This window comes from Thermobia domestica, chromosome 3, assembly GCF_964235325.1.
Source record: "Thermobia domestica chromosome 3, izTheDome1.hap1.1, whole genome shotgun sequence".
In the NCBI taxonomy this organism is placed as follows: domain Eukaryota; kingdom Metazoa; phylum Arthropoda; class Insecta; order Zygentoma; family Lepismatidae; genus Thermobia; species Thermobia domestica.
The window spans coordinates 235,357,861-235,379,445 of record NC_137456.1 but is presented as its reverse complement, the minus strand read 5'-3'; the positions used below and the strand labels follow the sequence as shown (position 1 = coordinate 235,379,445).

Here is a 21,585-nt window from a genome sequence, read left to right as displayed (position 1 = left end):
ATCACAAACCTTAAGGAACTGATGGAAGATGGATGACATATTTAACATTTGACTATTTGAGTTAGAAGACAAACCTTCAAAGAAGCTACCTATTCAGTACGCACTAGTATATATTCCGTTTTCCTGACTTCATTAAAAAAAAAATCTACGGGTATTTTCGCAGGAGAAGGCAAAGTTTGTCCTCTGGTTTTGTATTTTTAATATGCCTATAATAAGGAAAGAATATGCATGGAAGTCGCACTGAGGCTGATTTATTTGATAACATCTCGGTTTTCACGGTAGTATCACATGGCATAATCAGTAAGAATGCCAGGAAGTTTTACTTAGTGGAGTGTTCAAAATAAAAGAGGGTGTGCACCCAGAATAATGATACACATTTTTACACAAAGTCAAAGAAGACACTATTTTTACACCCAGGGGTAAGGAAATTTGGGAGAGTGTTAGGGGTGTTGGGGTGAGCAGAATTCTCCCTGGACATAATATCATTTTTTACAACAGAAGTTGTAAACGTAAAAAAATAAAGAAACTACTGCAGCATTAAATTCAGAAAATATTTACTTATGCCCGGAAACTTAATATAAACTATTAATTTACTTGTTAGGGAGAGGGGTTACAAACTATTCATTTACTTGTTAGTGAGAGGCCAAACCTCCCTTGTGAAGTCTGGCTGTACCTGTATTGAAATATGTTGTTGTGTGTACTTGACAACCGAGAGTACCAGAGCCATCTTAACGGTACCATAGTTACTTGGTTGAGGGCTCACAAGCATTGGGGGCCCCGTGAGCAGAATGGCATGTATTAGGAGCAAAATTTAGTAATAGGGACCGCAACACATTTGTTTGCTCTAGGGCTTAATATGCTGTTGAAACTTCACTGAAAAGTAGATTAGACTCGAGACTGGACAGTAGATTAAACGGCACTAGCGCGGGGCCCCCTTAGGCGCGGGGCCCGATTGGAAGCAATCGGTCCAATCGGCTTAAAGCCGGCCCTATCAGCTCATTGTATTTTATATAGTAATTTCTTATTGTTATCCATCAGGTAGACTTAGTTTCTTTATTATCTGTTCTTAATGTTCTTTTACTTATACCTTAAGCTCGGAAGCTCGAAGCAAATAAACCCATGAACTAGAATGTTATACTGATTATTCACTTCACTGCCTTAAATATTATTTACTCCGGTATTCATTGATATTGAGGAAGTGGCAAGTTTTTCCATGGCCGGGGGTGGCAAAATGTTAAAGGCCATGGTGTGAGTGGTGTCATGATTTGTTATAATTGTTTTTTTTTTGTTTTTTTTTACAAAATTAATTGCACACTGATTACTTGCTCTATTTCAATGTGCAGCAGTAGTAGTAGTAGTACTATAGCACCAACTGTAAGGGTTCAATACCGCATTCATAGAAACGCTCTGCTTTGACTTCCGTCCTTGGCCAACTGGATCCAGCCACTATTTTGTATTCCTATTTCTCCGGGATCCATCTTAATATTGTCCTGCCATCTGCGCATAAGTCTTTCTAATGATCTTTTCCTGATTGACCTTCTAGAAAATTCTCGTCCATACTTTCTTCCATTCTGGCTACATAACCTGTCCACCTTAGCCTCATATACTTTAAGACCCTAACAATATTAGTAAACGGTTTAAATCATGCAGTTCCTCTGTATGATGTTTCCGTCATTCTCCATTTTCATTCCTCTTGGATCCGAATATTCGCTTCAAGATTTTATTTTCAAATACTTCTAGTCTGCGTTCTTCTTTCAAAGTAAACAACCATATTTAGCACTCGTACAGCAGAACAGCATAATTGTCATTTTATGTATTTTAAGATTCAAATTGTTCGACAGAATTCTCGAAGACAAATACCTTGGACTGAATAATAACACGAAGTCCCTTCTTTCACTCGACATTTATTTTCTTCGTAAATATAGATTTGGTCTCTTTAATATCGATCCTAGATATTTAAAAGTGTCCACTTTATCGAAAGTATTACTTTAATAAAATGAAATCCTTAAGATTTATGTCTCACGGTCATGCCGGCTAGGGTAAAGGAGACAGTGATGAAGAGAAATGAATGAAATAATGGAATGAAGTAAGTGGGAGGAAACGGGAGAACACCTTCAAAATACACGGTCTTTGTCCACCAGAAAACTCACTTGGCGCGAGCGGAAGTATTATTTGAGAACTGGTGACATTTCTCTGGGAAACAAATAGTTGCAGTTTTATTTTTCTGTTAATAACTCTTGAACAGAAGCACATGAGTTACATCTGGGTAACGCAAGGAATTTATGAGATAACTATCGTTTTATTTCATATGCTACACAACCACCTTCCAATTTGAAAGAAAATTTCCAACATCCATTATGATGAGGAAAAAGACTTACCTTAAATTATGCATTATATTATTATTATTATTATTATTATTATTATTATTATTATTATTATTATTATTATTATTATTATTATTATTATTATTATTATTAATGTATTTATTTTTCAGTTCATGAAATCCGTATTCAAGTTCCTTACATATAGTTTTGAGCTATTCCATGCCATGGGAGAATTTTTCTCGACAGCCATGAAACTGGATGAAAATGTTATAGATTCAGGAACGGTAAGTAGAGAGTGTAGTACATATTTGTCTGTATTTCAATTATCTTTACTTTTTATGTCTTACTAAGAGCTGATAATCTTTTACAACTCTGAGCTTGCATTGTACGTTCATTTCCACGTGAAAATTTAGTATTCGTGTGAGTATATTCATGGTAAGGTTTCAAAACTCTCTTGAGTACGCTTTATTTTCGCAAACGACTTTTTTACGAAATTAGCACATCATACCGACCCAGGAAGATCCCACAAGTTGTCGCTAAAATCTGATTGCCACATAGCACATCTGATAGAGCATCATGAGAAATGGAAATGAGCAAAATTTAAGGTGTAATGGACCAGAAGGATAGGAGTTACGGGGCTTCAAAAGCTGAATATCCAGAAATTTATATCATGGAATTATGTAAGTTTAAAGTAAATATCTTGAAAACCGTTAAAACAATCAAACCAAAAATTTCACAATATAATGAGGACAAAATGCCCTATCGAAAACCACAAACAGTGTTGCCATAGATGAAGCACTGTTGAGAACTCAGCATAAAAGTGTTTTGTCTGAAATAGCACCATATACAAATGTGCACAGATTTAAAATGCAGTATTATCACCAGGGCCCGGATCTTGTTGACAAGTCAACTTTTTTCCGTTACGCATAGGACAAGGCAACTTCAAATAAAAACGTTATCCATCAACTCAAGGTTCTAAAAGTATTTTGTCTTAGGGTCAACTTTTGCTCACTTTTTGCCGTTTTGAAGTTTCAGGTCATTTTTTAAAGGTAATTTTCAGGTCACTTGCGGTCTTTTTAGTCTTTTTCTTCTACAAGGAAATCTTAAAATGAACACTGTTTACAGATTTGAAAAATACTAAGTCATCTCTTTTTTCCTGCTTCCTGACTATTGGGGTGGAAAACTGCATTCCTAAAAAGTTAATGAACACTAAGCTGTAGCAGGTTGACTAGGGGTAGGGTTTAATAAGTGGCCAAACAGATGGTTTTAGATTATTGACCACGTGAAGGATGTGATCACTTGAATAACTAAAAATGGATTAAAAGACGTACAAAGATTTGAAAGGGTTTTTATATATTATTCTCACGTATACAGTCTACACTTGCGAACTTTTATTCTTTAAGTGTGCTTCCTAGTTTCAATTCGAGAGTGAATTAGCCTTTCAGTACGTACAATACCGTACAATGGACTGATCAATAGACTGCATGCAACTAACTGAAACAAAACTTTTGAGTGAGAAATTTTAATTATAATCTAATAGACATTCAAAAAATGGCAATGTTTAACAAAATAAACGTTTTAAAAAACGCAAGTTTTAAGGTCAATTTTTGTGAATTTTAGGGTCATTTTTCAGGAATTTTAGTGTCATTTTATAGGCCACTTTTTAGAAAATTTTAGGTCAACAAGATCCGGGCTCTGATTATCACTAACATAACAGTGAAGTTTAGTGGTACAGTGTTGCACATTGTTGGAGCTACGTGTGCTGAAAATGAACAATGAAGAAGTCTGGTACATAGATGTTCATTTTACTTCGACCTCACTCACCCTCGTCCTCGCAGTAGCAGTTGGCCCTCGCCCTCGTTCACCCTCGCCCTCGCGAATGGAAATGTCAATCGCCCTCGCGCGCCCTCACCCTCGCTGTCGAGACTTGTCCTCACCCTCGCCCTCGCCGTCGAAGCTTGTCCTCGCCCTCGCGGCCAAAACTTGTCCTCGCCCTCGCGCACCCTCACCCTCGCCATCGAAGCTTGTCCTCGTCCTCGCGCACCCTCGCCCTCGCTGTCGAAGCTTTTCCTCGCCCTCGCGCACCCTCACCCTCGCTGTCGAAGCTTCTCCTCGCCCTCGCACACCCTCGCCCTTTTCGTCGAAGCTTTTCCTCGCCCTCGCCATCGAAGCTTGTCCTCGCCCTCGCGCACCCTCACCCTCGCGATAGGTGTTGTCCATTATCCTCGCTCGCCCTCGCCTTCGTGCTCAAAACTTTTCCTCGCCCTCGCGCACCCCGCCCTCATATCATTGAGGGCGAGGGTAATTGAGGGTGAGGAGACCTCGAGAGGGCCTCCTTCGTGAGGATCAGAGCATCAATTATTCAATCTATTTGTTGAATTATTTCCTTATCGTCAGTGGAGGATCCAGCGGGGGCGATCGGGGCGATCGCTCCCGCCAGAAGAGGAAACTTCTTTATTTTATATATACAAATAAAACGCATCCCAGAGTTTGGAGCTCTTAAAAGTAGCTCTAAGTAGCAGTATTACAACCCACCACCCCCACCAGAAGTCCGTCCTGGATCCGCCCTTGCTTAGTCCTAAAGAAAGGAAACTAAACTTATCATCGTATAACTTACTGTGGAACACCTAAAATGGAACAACTGTTACAGTGGAGATCTCGGTCGATAGTGACGTTTACATCATTTATCAACAGTCTGAAGAGTGTTTCTTCCAGACATGTTTTTTTGGGGGGTACTGCTCCCCGAAGCTCTGAGAGCCTCCCCCCGAAGGAGACCAAAATAATACGTCTATAATATAATAATGAATAGAATGGTACCTGCAGTGCCGCCCCGGGATACTAAGTGTGCCCCACCCCCCAGAACATTGTTTCTGAAAGAAACACTGCTTATGAAGGACTTCTTTTTCTGCGAAATGTTATCTCAATTAGTTCCAAAGCGGCTGACTAACAACATATCGAGCCCTTGTAAGAAGAAATGAATATGAAAGTACACTCGGATAGGTTAATTATGGAGCCATTTTTCGTGGCAATTAAAACGCAACTCCTGTAGCTTTCTTAACTGCACGGGAAGACAACTAATACGTACTCACGGAACGGCAAATATTTTATGGCACCATTTTCATTCTATGAACCTTAATACATACAAAAACTTTATTTCCAAATGAAACTATATGGCGACATTAATGGGTCATTTCAAAATAGTGGGGGGTAGCTGTCCCCCTTTGCCCCCCTAATCGCCGCCCATGCTATGATGTGTGGCACATTTGTGCGAAATTAATTATAATATGATTAAACTGTTTACCCACAACAAAATCCTGCTCGTTTTACTGAAGTGGTTTTTCCTAAGTTTTATATGTTTCATATATCCTACAGTTTTTTTCAGGCCTTTTTTTTTTAATTTGTCCAAATTTATATTTCTCCTTTTACCACACAATCGTTCAATACTTGCACTATATTATTTACAATCAGTATATCATCCTGTAACGTATTTTATTCCTAATAAAAAGCATTGAACAACACAACATACAAACCCTATCTCACTAGCTTGCACGCGAACCTTTGGTGCATGGGGTCCTGGGGACAATTCCGTGTGGGAGAACATTGAACGACAGTGGATCGAATTCCGCGTTAAACCTATAGGTCCACTTCTCATAGCCTCGCCGACGAAAGAGGACGCTAAACGGCAATCAGTCAACAGTTGCAAATTTCGGCTGCATAAACAACTTATGTCTTGTGGAACTTATTAAATTTATTTTGTTAAAGCAGCTCTTTTAACAAAATTTCAGTATTAACGTGTCAGATATTTCTATTTAAGGACAAGAAAAAACATATTATTTATTTTGTAACTAAATGATAGCTCTACCCACGTAGATTATAAAAGCAGAAACAATGAAAATCGATACAATAGTGACTGACATTATTTTAACAAATATCGATTCAGATAATAGTTTGGGCTGTCACAAAACTATGAAAAGTTAAAAATTCCGATTAATTGTAACAACTTCATCAGTGGTGGACATTGGAGGAGGATGTATGCTGTTAATCAGCCCATTTCATGGGCATCCAAACTCACAAGCCCAACGCTTGCTAGCTCGGCATTCGCGCTCGACCGTTCTCGGGTTCAATAATTAAGCGCTACCCCGAGCGCCAATGAAATAAGTCAGCGCGAGTCCAACTGAGGGAAGTGAGCCCGAGCACGATTCCCAAAGGAATAAATGAGCAAGAGCCCAGTTGGAAAAAATGAGCCCGAGTCCGAGAGAGTCCAGAGCAAAATGGCCATCTATAAACCAAAGTCATTCCATCAAGTCTTTTTCCATCTGTTCTACTGCATTCTGATGTTTCTCTCATTGATTGTGTTTGTTCAGATATCAGCGCTCTTGTCATTTACTGCTGAATGACGTGAGTGACTGTCTGTCTGTCTACCAACACTCTTTAAACATGACAGTGTAGTAGACACTTCTTATCTAAAACGTCTCCATCACAGGGAGGGCAACAATGAGGCACACTTACTTCTTAATGTAGCGCTATTTCTACCCGGAAACTTTCATGGGAAAAATCAAATATTATTCAAATATTATTCAAATATTATTTGCATTATTATTTTTAATAATTATGTACGTACACACGAGAAATTGTCTACTGCAATTAATTGAAAGGAAAAATACGATTAATGTATAACCTTGCTATGACACTAACTTTTCATCTAGGGGACATGGCAGATGATATTTTAAATTTTGCCTCTCTCCAAAAGAGGTCAAACAGCAAACTCCAAAACAGTTGCTTTTAAGGAAGCTTGTCCTCCTCCCTCGCGTGCCCTCGTTCTCCTGAAGGAAGTTGTCTCTAGCCATCGTGCACCCTCGCTCCCGCAGTAACACTTGGCCCTCACCCTCGTTCACCCTCGCCCTCTTCATCGAAGCTTTTCCTCGCCCTCGCGCACCCTCACCCCCGCCATCGAAGCTTGTCCTCGCCCTCGCGCATCCTCACCCTCGCTGCCGAAACTTGTCCTCGCCGTCGCGCACCCTCGCCCTCTTCGTCGAAGCTTTTCCTCGCCCTCGCGCACCCTCACCCTTGCCATCGAAGCTTGTCCTCGCCCTCGCGCACCCTCGCCATCGCTGCCGAAACTTGTCCTCGCCCTCGCGCACCCTCGCCCTCTTCGTCGAAGCTTTTCCTCGCCCTCGCGCACCCTCTCCCTCGCCATCGACGCTTGTCCTCGCCCTCGCGCACCCTCGCCCTCGCGGCCAAAACTTGTCCTCGCCCTCGCGTCACTGTGGGCGAGGGAACTTGAGGGTGAGGATGCCCTCGAGAGGGCCACCCTCGCGAGGGTGAACATCTCTGGTCTGGTATGTGGCAACAGAGGGTAATAATGGAATGCATTAGAAAAAGTGAGGGATCTGCATTACATTTCCGTAGCCCAGGTGAATAAGCAGACAACTCGCAAAAACAAAATAATACACGCGAAGAAAGAAACACGTATTTTCTAATTCTGTAAACAGGTTATCCAGATTATCAATATTTGGAAGAGTACTCTGTTAGTTTATGTCTCGTGTTAAGTGACATATTCTTTTACTTCCTCTCCTACATACCATATGATTATGTTTGTACACTATAATATTACCATATTCACATTGGAAATATAATTATTTTATTACTATCTCATTTCGTTTTTAGTGGCCGTCATAGCCGTGTGGTCTAGAAGGCTAGACAACCAACATATTAGGGATCGCGAGTTCCATCCCGCCTCGAACATGTTTTTGTTGTACTTTTCATCTTACATTTCATTGTTACCTTTCTCTTTCATAGTGGTTCGGATCCCAGTTTACACTATAGGTCCCGTCCTCTATAGCTTCGGTGCTGACACAGGACGTAAAAATGGCATCACTTAATTTCGTTGATCAAATGCATCAATATTTTGTGAAACTGCTGACATTTTGCTAGGTTATACTATCGGTGTTATGCATTTGAACTAAATTCATAGTATGAGACCCAGATTCCTTTATTATGATCTGTTGCCACATACCAGACCTGTTTATTGTACATTTTCAGCACACGTAGCTCCAACAATGTGCAACATTGTACCATTACACTTCACTGTTATCTTTAGTGATAATACTGCATTTTAAATCTGTGCACACTTGTATATGGTGCTATTTCAGACAAAACACTTTTATACTGAGTTGGCAACACTGCTTCATCTATGGCAACACTGTTTGTGGTTTTCGATAGGACATTTTGTTCTCATTATATTGCGCAACTTTTGTTTTGATTGTTTTAACGGTTTTCAAGATATTTACTTTAAACTTACATAATTCCATGATATAAATTTCTGGATATTCAACTTTTGAAGCCGCGTATCCTATCCTTCTGGTCCATAACACCTTAAATTTTGTTAGGGGCCACAAAATTTTTCAACGGCCCGTAAATCGAGTTTTCGTATTTTCCACGAAATAAGCACATCATACTGAGTTAAGTGATGGTTTGGGTTTGGCTACACTTTATGTAGGTCTCCAGATATAAGACGTACAAGAAATTTTTGATTGAAATTTATTGGATCTTTTGATCCACAAAAGTAACGCTTTTAAAGACACCGTGATTTTGATTCGTGTACATCCATCCGCATGCGTAATCTTCATATCCCTGGAAAGATGATTAGAATCATACATAATACTTTGATTAACAGGCAAGTATTTATAAAAGTGAAGAATTCATATTCAGCACCGAGGATAACTTCATTAGGCTTGTTACAAGGGAGTAAATTAAGTCCGATTTTATTTAATATTTATATTGCTGATATATGCTGATTTAATAAATTTAACATGGGATAATACCAGCATCACTTATTTTGCTGACGATCTTCAGATATGCTCTTATACAACACAAGTTGAACGTTCAATACCAAACATGGAGAAAAACTTAGATATCATTAATAAATGGATGAATAATAATGGACTAGCACTAAACTGGAATAAAACAAAATTCATTATTTTTTCCAGGAAAAGGAGTTTACAACAATATCAATTGACATACCATGATAATAAATTGAAATAAGAAAAACATAAAATATTTGAGTATACTATTAGATCGGAAATTAAATTGGAAATTACAACTACAATCACTGAGCAAAGAATATATAAAATACTTAAGTATAATTAAATGTCTATCCTCTAAGCAATGGGGAATCAACCCATTTACGTTATTACCAATACTACATCAAGGATATATTTCGAAAATTTCATATGGTAGTATATTTTATAACAAGTCTGGTTTATATTATAACTGTTTAGAACAATCAATATATAATTCAACAAAAATAATATTTTTACAATCGTCATTCTGCCCAAAAATGGCCTTATTAAAGGAATCAAAATATACTCCATTACCAATTTTATTTTCTATGTTGGCATCAAAATTTATATTAAAAGCATTTGGTAAATCAAAATCACCTATTATTACCAAACTTCAACATTTAGAAATATTACTTAAGAAACGAAATCTTCCTTACACTCGTAATTATCCATGGATAGTCCAAGCATATCTCAATTTTAAAATATTAAATACGAGGGTACATAAAGTTCCATCACTTCCATGCTTTGTCTGGAAGTATAAGGTTAATACGATACAAATAGCAGTGGTGAAACCTACTTATATCTCGGTATCAAATGAAGATCTAAAAGAAAATAAATTATCAACATTTATGGAAAGAATTTAAACAAAGATTTGATGAAGATGCTACATTCATCTATACAGACGCATCAAAATTTAATAATATCAATGTAGGAGCAGCAATATATATTCCATCTAGAACAACAACACTTAAGTATAAGTTACCCATCAATACAACAATATTCGAAGGAGAAGCATTTGCCATCCGGCAAGCATTATTATATCTTAAAAAATATAAAATAAAAAATCTGTTATTTGCTCAGATTCGTTAAGTGTGCTAACAGCATTGAACTCTATTCACTGGAACAACTCTACAACCTGGAGCATTCTGATTATTAAATATTTATATCTTAACATGACTGAAAATAACTATAAAATTTATTTCACTTTTATTAAGGCTCATGTTAATATTGAAATAAATAGTAACATTATAGATAATGCGGCGAAAACAGCATGTCTAGAAGGAAAACCAACGCATATAAAATTATCATCCAGAAATTATTTTAATCTTATTAAAGAATATCATAAGGATGAGTTAAACAATTGGTACGATAAACAACAACCACTGCCTGGTGAATTTTATTGGTTAATTACTACTCCTCTTCAAAATTCAATGAAACAAAATATTAAAACGTGGACTAGTCGAGAAATTATAATTTACTACCGCCTTATTCTTGGAACAGCATTATCACCTCTAAAATTATTTCAAATAAGGAAAAAAAACCACATATCATTGTTGGTGTGATAAAGGAATAGGAACTATTAATCATATCATTTTTGAGTGTGAATTGTTTCAATTTCTACGTCCTCAGATATTAAAACAATTATATTCTTATCTTGGATATGCACCTTTTTCCTATAAATACATATTGGCAACTAACAACTGGCTACCAATCAAAGCACTAGTACATTTTTTCGTAAAATCTGGTATAAATATTTTGAAAAAAAAATACACTACATAATATTTACTAATGGATTATATGAAATACAGTGAAGCAATATGCAACTACAAGAATTCTAGAAAACCTTTTTATTCATCTTTTTACTAATCCAGATATCAATTACGCCACAGGAAATCCTGATAAACATTACATTCACAGTGAAAATAGATCAACAGAAACAGTAATTCAAAATGGGAAATATATTACTTTGTTGAAAATTTATGCAATTTGTTGTTTATAAATACTTTTTTGGAAAATGAATAACAAATTTCTTTCACATTTATAGCACATACTGGTGAAAAACCTGGTGCGCCCATAGAACACTGATAATAGTGTAAAAGACAAGACAAGACAAGAAAACAAATATATTGATATCGGAAAATTAAACTGTCAGCTGAAGTGTGTTTAAAATAAGTAATTTTAATATTTTCCTGCACGTATAACGACAGAGTGATTTAAAGAAATAAAATATCAACAGGTAATATATAAATATATTTATTTTAATTGTTTTGTGGCAGGAAGAAAAGAAATGGCTATGTAACGTTAAGTTCAAGTTTTAGGTCGGGAGAGACTTTCTTCCTCTCCTTAAATCTTCTGCCACCATAAAATGAAATCCAAAAATATAAGAGTATAAATAAACTCTTCAAAATTTCATGTTTTATCAAATTCTATACTTTCCGAATCCCAGATATGTTTAAATTTCTATCAAACTACAAATTATTTTTTGACAATGTTATAACAATTGACATCAAGTTGGAAGAGATATAGTAGGAATTATTCTATTTGTGATTGAACAAACTTAATTAATGTTTTTCAGTAGTAGGAAAGTGGTATCTCATAAAATATATTGTCTAAAAGGTTCAATAATTGCCATACACATTGTTTTCCCTGGAGATTCATTTTAGGTGGTGGAAGTCGACTGGCCTGTGAATAAAAAAGGGAAATATTAGTTATTGTATTAAGAAGAACTATATATTAAATGTAATAATCTACGTACGATATATGTATATATAGAGACAGAGAGAGGGAAATAAAGTAAATATGAATTATGAGAAGGCGAAATATAGATATATAATTAAAATAGGAAATTGCGTAATAATTTTGGACTAAAGGAAAGGAGCGTAAACACCACTCTGTTACAATATGGGTGCATCTGATCTTTACGATATAAAATGTTAAAGTGTTTCTCATAGGACACATTACGATGAATTTCAATTTAATTATCATATATAATTATTTTCTTGTTGAATTGCAGTACTTTTCACGAAAAAAGTAAAAATCGACTGTTTCGAAAGGCAAGTAGTAAATCCTATTATATTATTACAACTACAAATATCAATATTCAAAAGTACCTGAAGTTCTTTCTTCACTTAGATATACTCATGTCACGAAAGTAAATAGAAACAGATGAAAAAGGAAGACAAATAGAGGCCTTGAAAGTAAAATATAGACTAATTCACCAGCGTTCAGATGTGTACAATGCATTAGCAGAGTGGATCGGTGGGTCGTAGTGGGTCAGAGTGGGTCATAATGGGTCACGTTCTGTTGTCCCATAACCCACTGACCCACTCCATCTTTGATAGATATTGTCAGAAAGACTCGAAAGGTATATACACCACACTGTATCAAAATACGCTGAATACGGTGGCTAAGTGGCAGAGCGCTCACCTCTGGTGTGAAAGTGACTGGTTCGAACCCAAGTCATACGAGTTTGTAGTGTACATCAGGGGTGCCCACAAGGGGGGCTATGACGCAAACTGCGTCATTGAAATATTTGGGGGAGGTTAAAATCTATATAAATATGTTTGAGGGGGGGTAAAAATTAATCGAAAAGTTTTTTTTCATGGAAGAACACTTACGGATAGACAATTGAGGGGGTGCGTCATAGACATGAGGGGGTGGGCACCACTGGTGTACATCATTGTGTCCGTGATGTACACCCGTTCCCTTATTCCTTGAATTGTTTCACGATCATTCACTTTCATTAATCATCGGTTACTTTTACTCCAAAAGGGCATATTCATGTCATTTCTTTCTTTTTTTTTAAATAAAGATATCATAGAGAAAGTAGTTACATTCTTAAACACAAGATTGAAATACTTTTTCTTTTGGTCACATTTCAGTATGACCAAAAATTAACGGAAGCTACGAGAAAGATAGCTGGGCAACTAGTTCGATTTAGAGATCTTTTCTGGGAAAATGGAAGAGTGATGGGTAATATTGCCGATCATCTCTTGAAGGTAAGTTATTCTTCTTTGTTCTATTCTTATCTTTATTCTCACGTTCGTTAATCTTTATATCTGAATCTACTTTTAGAAGTGAAGTGCAGTAACAATTTAATTTCACTTCAGAATCATCCATACGAAGTAGTTTATACTGTACATTGTTTTGTTTTAGGAATGAAGTGAGGTCGTGAATGGAAAATCAAAATGATCTATTTTTTACTTTATAAATATCTCTGCAAAAATTAGATAAAGAATTTGGAAACTAAACCAGAAAAAGCTGTTGAGAGTTATCAAAGAGCTAAACAATGCGTATCAGAACATCAGTTCACAGTACTTTATTTGGTCCTTCCAGACGGAGATCACGTACTTCTTAATTCCATGACCAAATGGTTCTCGACATTGAGCAAACATTGAATATGCTTTGTTTATACTGGATATCAAACTTGGAGCTATTTGCACCAAAAGCGGGTTCTGTAACAAGGTTCTGTCTAATATTGCTAATTAACTGAAATACCCAAATAGTGTTCGATATTTCCTACTCCTTTCCTCATGTTCATCCACGCAGCTTTTGAACTACATAAATACATAAATAAATTACTACGTTATACATACATAAATTAAAATTACTAATGGTTTCGCTCGAGGGTTCAGCTTTCTGTACATTATAGGTTAAATAGTACTTAATAGAAGCTCTAATTGGTAATATTTATCAAAATTATTTACTTTTGGAATTATTTTAAAAAATACAGTTTTAAGTTGCTATCGAATTGTCGGCATGGTTTTAAAACAGTCGACAGCGACATCTATTAACGTCAGGTAGGCAAGCAATAGCGCAGCTAACCAGATTTGCTGTTTACTTTTAGGATTTTTACTACTATGTATTCTGAACTTTACATATAGCAAGAAGGTACTAATACTCGCAACATGTCGGTGCCTGTTTTTATTCATCATCGCAAACATTAAACAGTAACAACTAAATTTCCAATATACCGCTATAGTAGCAGGTAACAGGAGGCTATTCTGTACGTACAATTTCTATTTTCAATAATTTTGTGAGGTAATTATTTCAGTACATATTTCCTTAACATGGAGATGGAGATAAATGGGGGATACTTTCTCCTAATATATATATAATTTTATACCATCTGCAGCGACCTAGGCTACAGGTACTCAAATATAATCTATCTTGTAAACTATACATATAATGCGCGTGCCAAGTTTCATTGTAGTGTCTAGAATAGTTACGAGGAAAAACTTTCGAAATCTTATGGACAATACCACATTTCATAAGACATAAAGCAATACATAAAACAATTTTTGCACAGACATGTACAACATATGTTACTTACCACACACTCGTTTATAATGAAACTCCTGCCAACATGAACTACAACCCAATTAAACAGCTTTGTAGCTTCTTTCAAATTTTCTCATTCTTATTTTCCTTCTGTTGTCTTCCTTTTTGCGGCAAAATCACATCCTCAATTTTACATGAGTGTACTTCATGATGTGCTGCCCATGTGTACCTGCGACGGACCTGCAATTCCACTCTTTCCGAATTCGACCAATTCTTTCAATTGTGCTTGTCGAGAGAAATCATGCCATCTCATCCGTCCCTTTACCTTATCCTTCATGACGTACGAATTGACAACAGTGGCGTCAAGCAAGTGGAAGGAAAGTTAGGTTATCCATCTGATTGTTTTTCCTTGTCCCAAGGGTTTTTGATCTCTTGTGCTCTCGTAAAGGGGGACACATGTGGTATCATGGCATTCTATCTATGACCCTATTTACTCTCAATTAAGCAGCAAGCTAAGGAGGTGCGTGCTAGTTGACGGTAGAATAGGATCGTCAGACTCATTTTCACTTTCTCCGATGGAGGTACGTATTTCCCCATCATCATCAAATATCCTTAAGCCTCTTTCATCCCTTCCTCACCATCAACACCTTTCCCCTCTCTCCTCCTTGCTCTTCACCAACAGTTTCACTGTCAGAACCAACCTCAACATCCATCGCCTCTTCGCCTATATTAAATCCTTTGAGAGGCTCGAGAATTTCAGGTTAAGAAAGAAACACCGTAAGTGCTTTCAATGAGATACTATGGGAGAAATGAATTCATTAACAGCTACCATACAATACACTCAAATTACTCCACTCAATTATTATTTGCTAGTAGAGATACTACAAACCAACAAGCTAGCACTAGCAGCTTATTTCTCTCCTTTGGTTCACAAATAACTACGTAAACAAAATTTTCTGAACATAAGGGGAGGTAAGGAGAAGGGTGAATGGGAAAAGATATATATACACTTAGTGCTCGCTGAACTTCAACAACCTACCTAATACTTTGTTGGTCCATCTTTTGCTCGAAAGATGGCCTGGATACGGTGTGGCATGGTTTCTGCAAGTTGCTGATATGCTTTCACGGGAATCTAACATTATATATTCCTGGTGGCATTCCACAATGAGCTCACTGAAGTCGATGCAGGAACCCAAAGATTTTCTATAGGATTAAGATCCGATGAGTTAGATAACCAATTCATATACTGCAGGTCCGTGAGATGTTCCTCAAACCAAGTAAGTACAGTCTTGTCTCAGTGGCACCGTACATTGTTGTCCTGGAAAATGCAGTTTCCGTGTGAGTAGTGGCAATGTAGGATATACGTAATCCTTTAAACCTACATATACACAACGGATGTCACACTGTGATCCATGCACACTAACAGTCTAAGTCCGTGCTCACAGAAACATCCCCAAACTATATACCCAGCCCCACCTGCCTATACAGTACGCACTATGCAAGAGGGATCCATAGATTCGTGTTTGACGCCACACAGGCACGCGCCCGTCCGAGTGGTGTAGTGAAAACCATGATTCATCGGACCAACACACCATTTTCCAATCATTCGCTGTCCGATTAGCGTGTTCCTGTTCCCAAGTGCGACGAAGTCGGCGGTGATGAGTCATGAGGAGTAGGTGACGAGTAGGATGTCTGCTGAGGAATTTCATGCGTGCCAATGTACGTCACGTAGCTGCGTGAGATATGGGTGTTGTGCACTATTGTGTTGGTCATGTAATTCCCGGACACTGGGGCTGTTTGGCTGTCACAAGCAGTTTGAGGGGACGCTCGCCCCACTGTGTGACTTTTCTCTTGCCCCTGCAGTTCCATCTCTTGGAGGCAGTTGTAATGTACCATTACAGTCGTGTAATGAATTTTTTTTGGAGAGGTTCAATATTTTTTGAACCTACTGTACTATGCAATTTTTTACAATATATTTTTCGGTCCATGTAGTATATTCATTATTTTTTTTATTTAAACCGAAATCAATGTGGAAGCTTTGATATAACCCAGTAGGAATTATATTTCGGGGAATTATTATTAAGTAGTCTGCCTTTCGGCAGGTCCTGGGACTAATGAGGATTTTTTTTTCAATTTTAGATTTTGGCCTGAAAGTGTTTCTTCCACTTTGTCGATCTTCAGCTTCCTCTTTTAACCCCCAATATTTTATCCTATCTTTCAAATCATCGATCAGCTGTGTTCTTCTTCTTCCTATTCCTCGCTTCCCTTCCATCTTTCCTTCTATGGCAGTGAAGAAGACAATTTCTTCGCAAGATGTGTCCAATCCAATTGGCCTTTCTACGAAGGATGGTGACTAGAAGTGTCCTCTTTTCTTCTATCCGTTTTAAAACATCTTCGTTTGTTGCTCTCTCTGTCCATTTTATCTTCTCCATCTTACTCCAACACCACATTTCGAAGCTCTCCAAATATTTCCTCTCTAACTTCTGTAATGTTCAAGTCTTTGAACCATACAGTCCAATGTTTCATATATAGCACTTGACCAACTTCTTCGTAAGTCCAATATTGAGCCTGCTAGTTAGGAGTGATCTTTTCTTGTTGAATGTGTTGATTATAACTAACGTATATACATCCTTATGTGCGAATATAAGAAATGCAAAAAGTGAAACGTGTGTACACTAGATGGGTGCTTCGACAATATGCATATTATTATAGCTACTTTGAAAGTACGAGAAAGGACTCGTTTTAGTTACTTTCAAAATGCTCATAAATGAGATAAAGACTCATTACTAACCCTCATTTTAAGATTTTTTCTTTCCATTCATCATTTTGTATATTAAACTTATTCATGAATATATATCATTTTTACCAAAAGTTAAATAAAATATATTTTTTTCTTTCTTTTAAGCTGTCTATTAATATATATATATATATATATATATATATATATATATATATATATATATATATATATATATATATATGTGTGTGTGTGTGTGTGTGTGTACTATTACAATACTAGTATTCAACTTCATGTATAAATTGATATGTTAATATATACACTTATTGAATGTTTATAAAATATCTGCGTTTTAATTTCTCAGTAAATGTAATAAATGTTAACCAAATTGTAGTTAGATAGTTTCACTTAAAACTATTATTACCCATGTTAATACGCTGTTTTGTATGTATGTGAGTGTGTGTGAATGAATGGTAAATTTAGTCTTAAGCGGTAGCATTTAATATTGATTTACTGTGATAATGTTCATAATAAGTGTATAATAGCATGTTATATGTATTAGTGTATGGTTGAGGTCATGAAAGATAACCGACTCTAGAGTAGTTTAAATCGACTCTAGAAGAAAAGACAAAATAACAGGATGAGCCAGAATAACGACAGTCTTTTCAGAAATCTCAAAACTTCTATCTGTGGAAAATATACATTTTGATTTTCTTTCTTGGCTGATTCAAATGTGTGTTCGATCTCTTTTATAGAAGTTCAAATACTGGATACAGATTATTCAACATTTCGAAACAATAGACAAGCAATTAAATTAAAACTTCTCGTCACCTGGGCTGGGTTAGGGCAACTCCCACTTGCGCAGTTGCCTGGAGCCAGATCGGGATAGTATGAGAGAACATGTGTCTCTTCAGGTTCATTTCAGAGACAATCCTCAAGTAATAACCTTTGAGTATGAACCACCTTTTCAATAACTATTCAAGTTTCTTTACCACATGTCCATAATTATACAGTAAACATTTATCCCCAATTTCTCCTTTTCCTCTTTCTCTTTTCCTCCTTCCTTCTACCTCCTTCTCTTCTTTATCTCTCTTTCTTTTCCTCTTTCTAATAAAACTGAAGAGGGGTCGTGACTGGGAGTTGTCGCTATTGACACGATCATAATTTTTTTCTCCGGAAGCTTGATATGAATTAGTTAATCCTAAAACATACACAAAGCATTTCCAAAATTCATTAATTTATTTTAATTTCATATTTTGATTAAATTATTCAATTACAAGATTACAATTCACGACAATTGTCTGCACAGTTGCTCCATTTTCTTGCCACTTCTAGTAAACCCTCACTACACTGGAACGGGCGCATCCGACAAGTGTTGCTGTCTGTGTTATTAGACCTATTTGTAGTTCGGCTACCCACAATCATGTCTTTTTGGAATGCGAATAAATCCTACCTACCTTCTATTGTAACAGTGTGCTGTCTGCCAACATGTAGCATCGAGTGTGTTCTTTCTCTGCAATGCTCCCAGTCGGGGTGGTCATGTTATCAGCTCAGCTGCTGGCCACACCTTCTTGTATGGAGGAGTGGTCGCAATTCAGTAAGCATTCAGTGCATTTCATTTCTCAATGTAAGTGCATGAAGTGTGGACCTAAAGTACAAATCAACATTACTGATAAACTTTTTTTCCTTCAACTGTTGAGGACCAAAGGCAGATATGCTAACCTAAAACACTTGACTTTGGTACTAGGCCAAGCTTCAAATGACGTAATCGCCTCGTACTCAAAGCGTGGCGTGGAAAACGCGTTTTACTATTACAAACTATGAGACAAAAAAAAAAAAAAAATCACAAGCAAGCATATGTGTTTTAGGGTTAATAATTGGTTATATGGCAATATGTATGAGTTTAAAATGGTTACATATTTGTTATGTATATGATTGCATAATCGTGATAAGTCTTGTTCATAAAAATCTTAGCAAACCACCTCGCTTTAGATGACAATATTCTGGAAACCAGAGGTAGGAAATTATAATTAATAGTTTAGTCTTAAATAAAGATTTGATTTGGCAAAAGAGAACTTACACTGGTTTGATTTGATTCCAACTGTAGGTAAGTCTGCGGAACTTTTCAAAGAGGCCAGGTTACTTTTGACAAGACTACAATACATACATAGTACATACTTGAAACTTGTTTTGTTATTCTTTGCAGATGTTCACTAATTTACCTGTATCATTCATGAAGGACGTAAGAAATCTTGCTTCCCGTGGATGAAGAACTGAAACTATGAATCATATATCTGGCATTTGTTATGAACTAAGTATTAATATGATGGAATAAAGTCGTTTGAAATATTTTCTTTATGTGTTTATTTAATTCTTGATCCACATCTGAAAATATGTGCAGTTCGTTAATGGTTGACTATGAATATTTAATTTACCGAATTATTTATGAGAAATCAAGGTAAGATACCAGACAAAGGATACAATCCCAAGTCACCTTTCAGAAACTAGCAGAAATTTCAAACTATGATAGCTCAAAATAAAGCAGCTGTCTAATTGTAAACAGTAACAGCTTCTACATATTCACTGTATAAAAAGTACTGGTACCCAACACTGCAATACACACAAATTACAACAATTAAATAAGGTATTATATTAGACAATCAGATTAATAAATGTAATGCACTGAAGTGCCTTAAGTCTGGAATTCTAGATCGCCATTTCAGCAGGGAGAACTAAATGTAATGCTCCACAAAGCAGGTGATGGGCATCTGAGATCTACGATGGGAGAAAACTCTGCTGGTGGTAGACTCGGTTTCCATCCGGATGCCAAAAAATAAATAAATAAATAAAAACATGAAGAGATGTAAGTAGTCGCCCATTTACTTTGCGTACTTCGATGTAGTGAGACTGCGTAGTACATGCAGCAAAGATGCGAAACAATGATAAAATTTAACAAACCAGACAACCACTGAACCACCCTGAATAGTCCACACCAACAACGCTGGTTCCATGCCTTCACGATGCTGGCGCCATATGTGTAGCTTGTCAACAGTGTGATGTAGCTGGAATCGACTCTGATCACTCCATGCTACTCTCTTCCAATCGCCAATACTCCAGTCATAGTGTTCTATGTGTCATGAAAAACGATGAGTGTGGTAGTGTACAACGAGTAACGCTATTATTGTGGGTCCTCAGCTTCTGAATCTCACACTGCAAAGTGAACGCTGCAGACATAAAGTATGAAAGCACAGTTCTACCACTGATTACCTGAATGGACAATCATTCAGTTGGGCGGTTACCTCTGCTAAGGTTTGATAGCACTAGTAACGAACGATATGGGTGAGTCTTCAATTATCATTATCATTTAAGACTACTTGTCCCTAGCCGTTTATTTACCCGAGTACTCTTCCTTTTACCGTTATCCATGTACTCTTCCTTTTGCCGTACTCTCTTCTGTTACAATGTGGAACAGGAAAACTCAATTTCTTGCAAGATTTCTGAAACTGAATGCCCCTAATTCCTCTTATTCATCCTCGAACAAAGGCGCCCGCCTAAATCACCCGTTTCACCTATTCTATCACTTTTATCATTTGCAGCATCCACACATTCAGAAATGGAACAGGGAACAGTAGCACCATGATATGTGCATGTTGCCGTCTATCCACAATTCGGCGACACTTCAGTGTGTATTCTTTTTATGTAGACCAAGAAATATCTATTCATAGACAAAGACAAATAAAGTGAATTCATAATACAAGTATGTAAACTGAAGGAAGTTTCCATCTTCAATTACGTAAACGGTGGTTTATTTTCTTGTCTAACGAAGTCACGTGTCCTGGTTTGTAAAAAAATTTAAAAGAATGTAATGGATAGATATGTATGTATGAGATCGTTGACGCTGACTGCAACATTATGCAATGAAATAATTTCTTTCCATAAATGTGGCATGTGCACCTTTTATCTTTTCACAAGGCAGATTCCGTTACTCAAAAATCTTAACACATCATATAGCATTAGATTAATTACGTCGAATTCTTATACTGGAAGTTAAAAAGCTCGGCGTTTTCTGTCATAACTAAGTTACTTATTCTCTTTACGTTCTCTAATTTCTCTTCCATATTCATAACCAAGATAATCTCAACGCCGTTCTTGTTTCCCATGTATATAAGCTTGTATTCATTTCCTATTTCCCCTTATCTTGAACCCTTCCATTTAGTCTCCCGGATGCATGCTATGCTTACTCCTTTTCTTGCCAGCGTCTCCGATAACTCGTAGATTCTACCTGTCAAGGTCTCGACGATCCACATTTCTATTCTGATCTGCTGTTTCTTGACTTACTACTGATTTTTTAGCTCCCTCAGTCCGTTGTGAAGGAGTAGCTCTTGCTTCTTCTAACGACCCA

General features: G+C 36.8%; 1 protein-coding gene across 2 annotated transcripts in view; it reads left to right on the top strand.

The window, feature by feature from the left end:
* Positions 1-19,528, top strand: part of LOC145681596 (uncharacterized) — an 84,397-nt gene extending 64,869 nt beyond the window's left edge. For both annotated transcript variants that reach the window (XM_081753220.1, XM_081753221.1), the window contains exons 4-6: positions 2,495-2,608; positions 13,048-13,164; positions 19,390-19,528. In XM_081753220.1, the coding sequence (XP_081609346.1) occupies positions 2,495-2,608; positions 13,048-13,164; positions 19,390-19,452 (294 nt within the window). In that variant the 3' untranslated portion in view covers positions 19,453-19,528. The remainder of the gene's footprint in view (positions 1-2,494; positions 2,609-13,047; positions 13,165-19,389) is intronic.
* Positions 19,529-21,585: the final 2,057 nt, after the last annotated feature.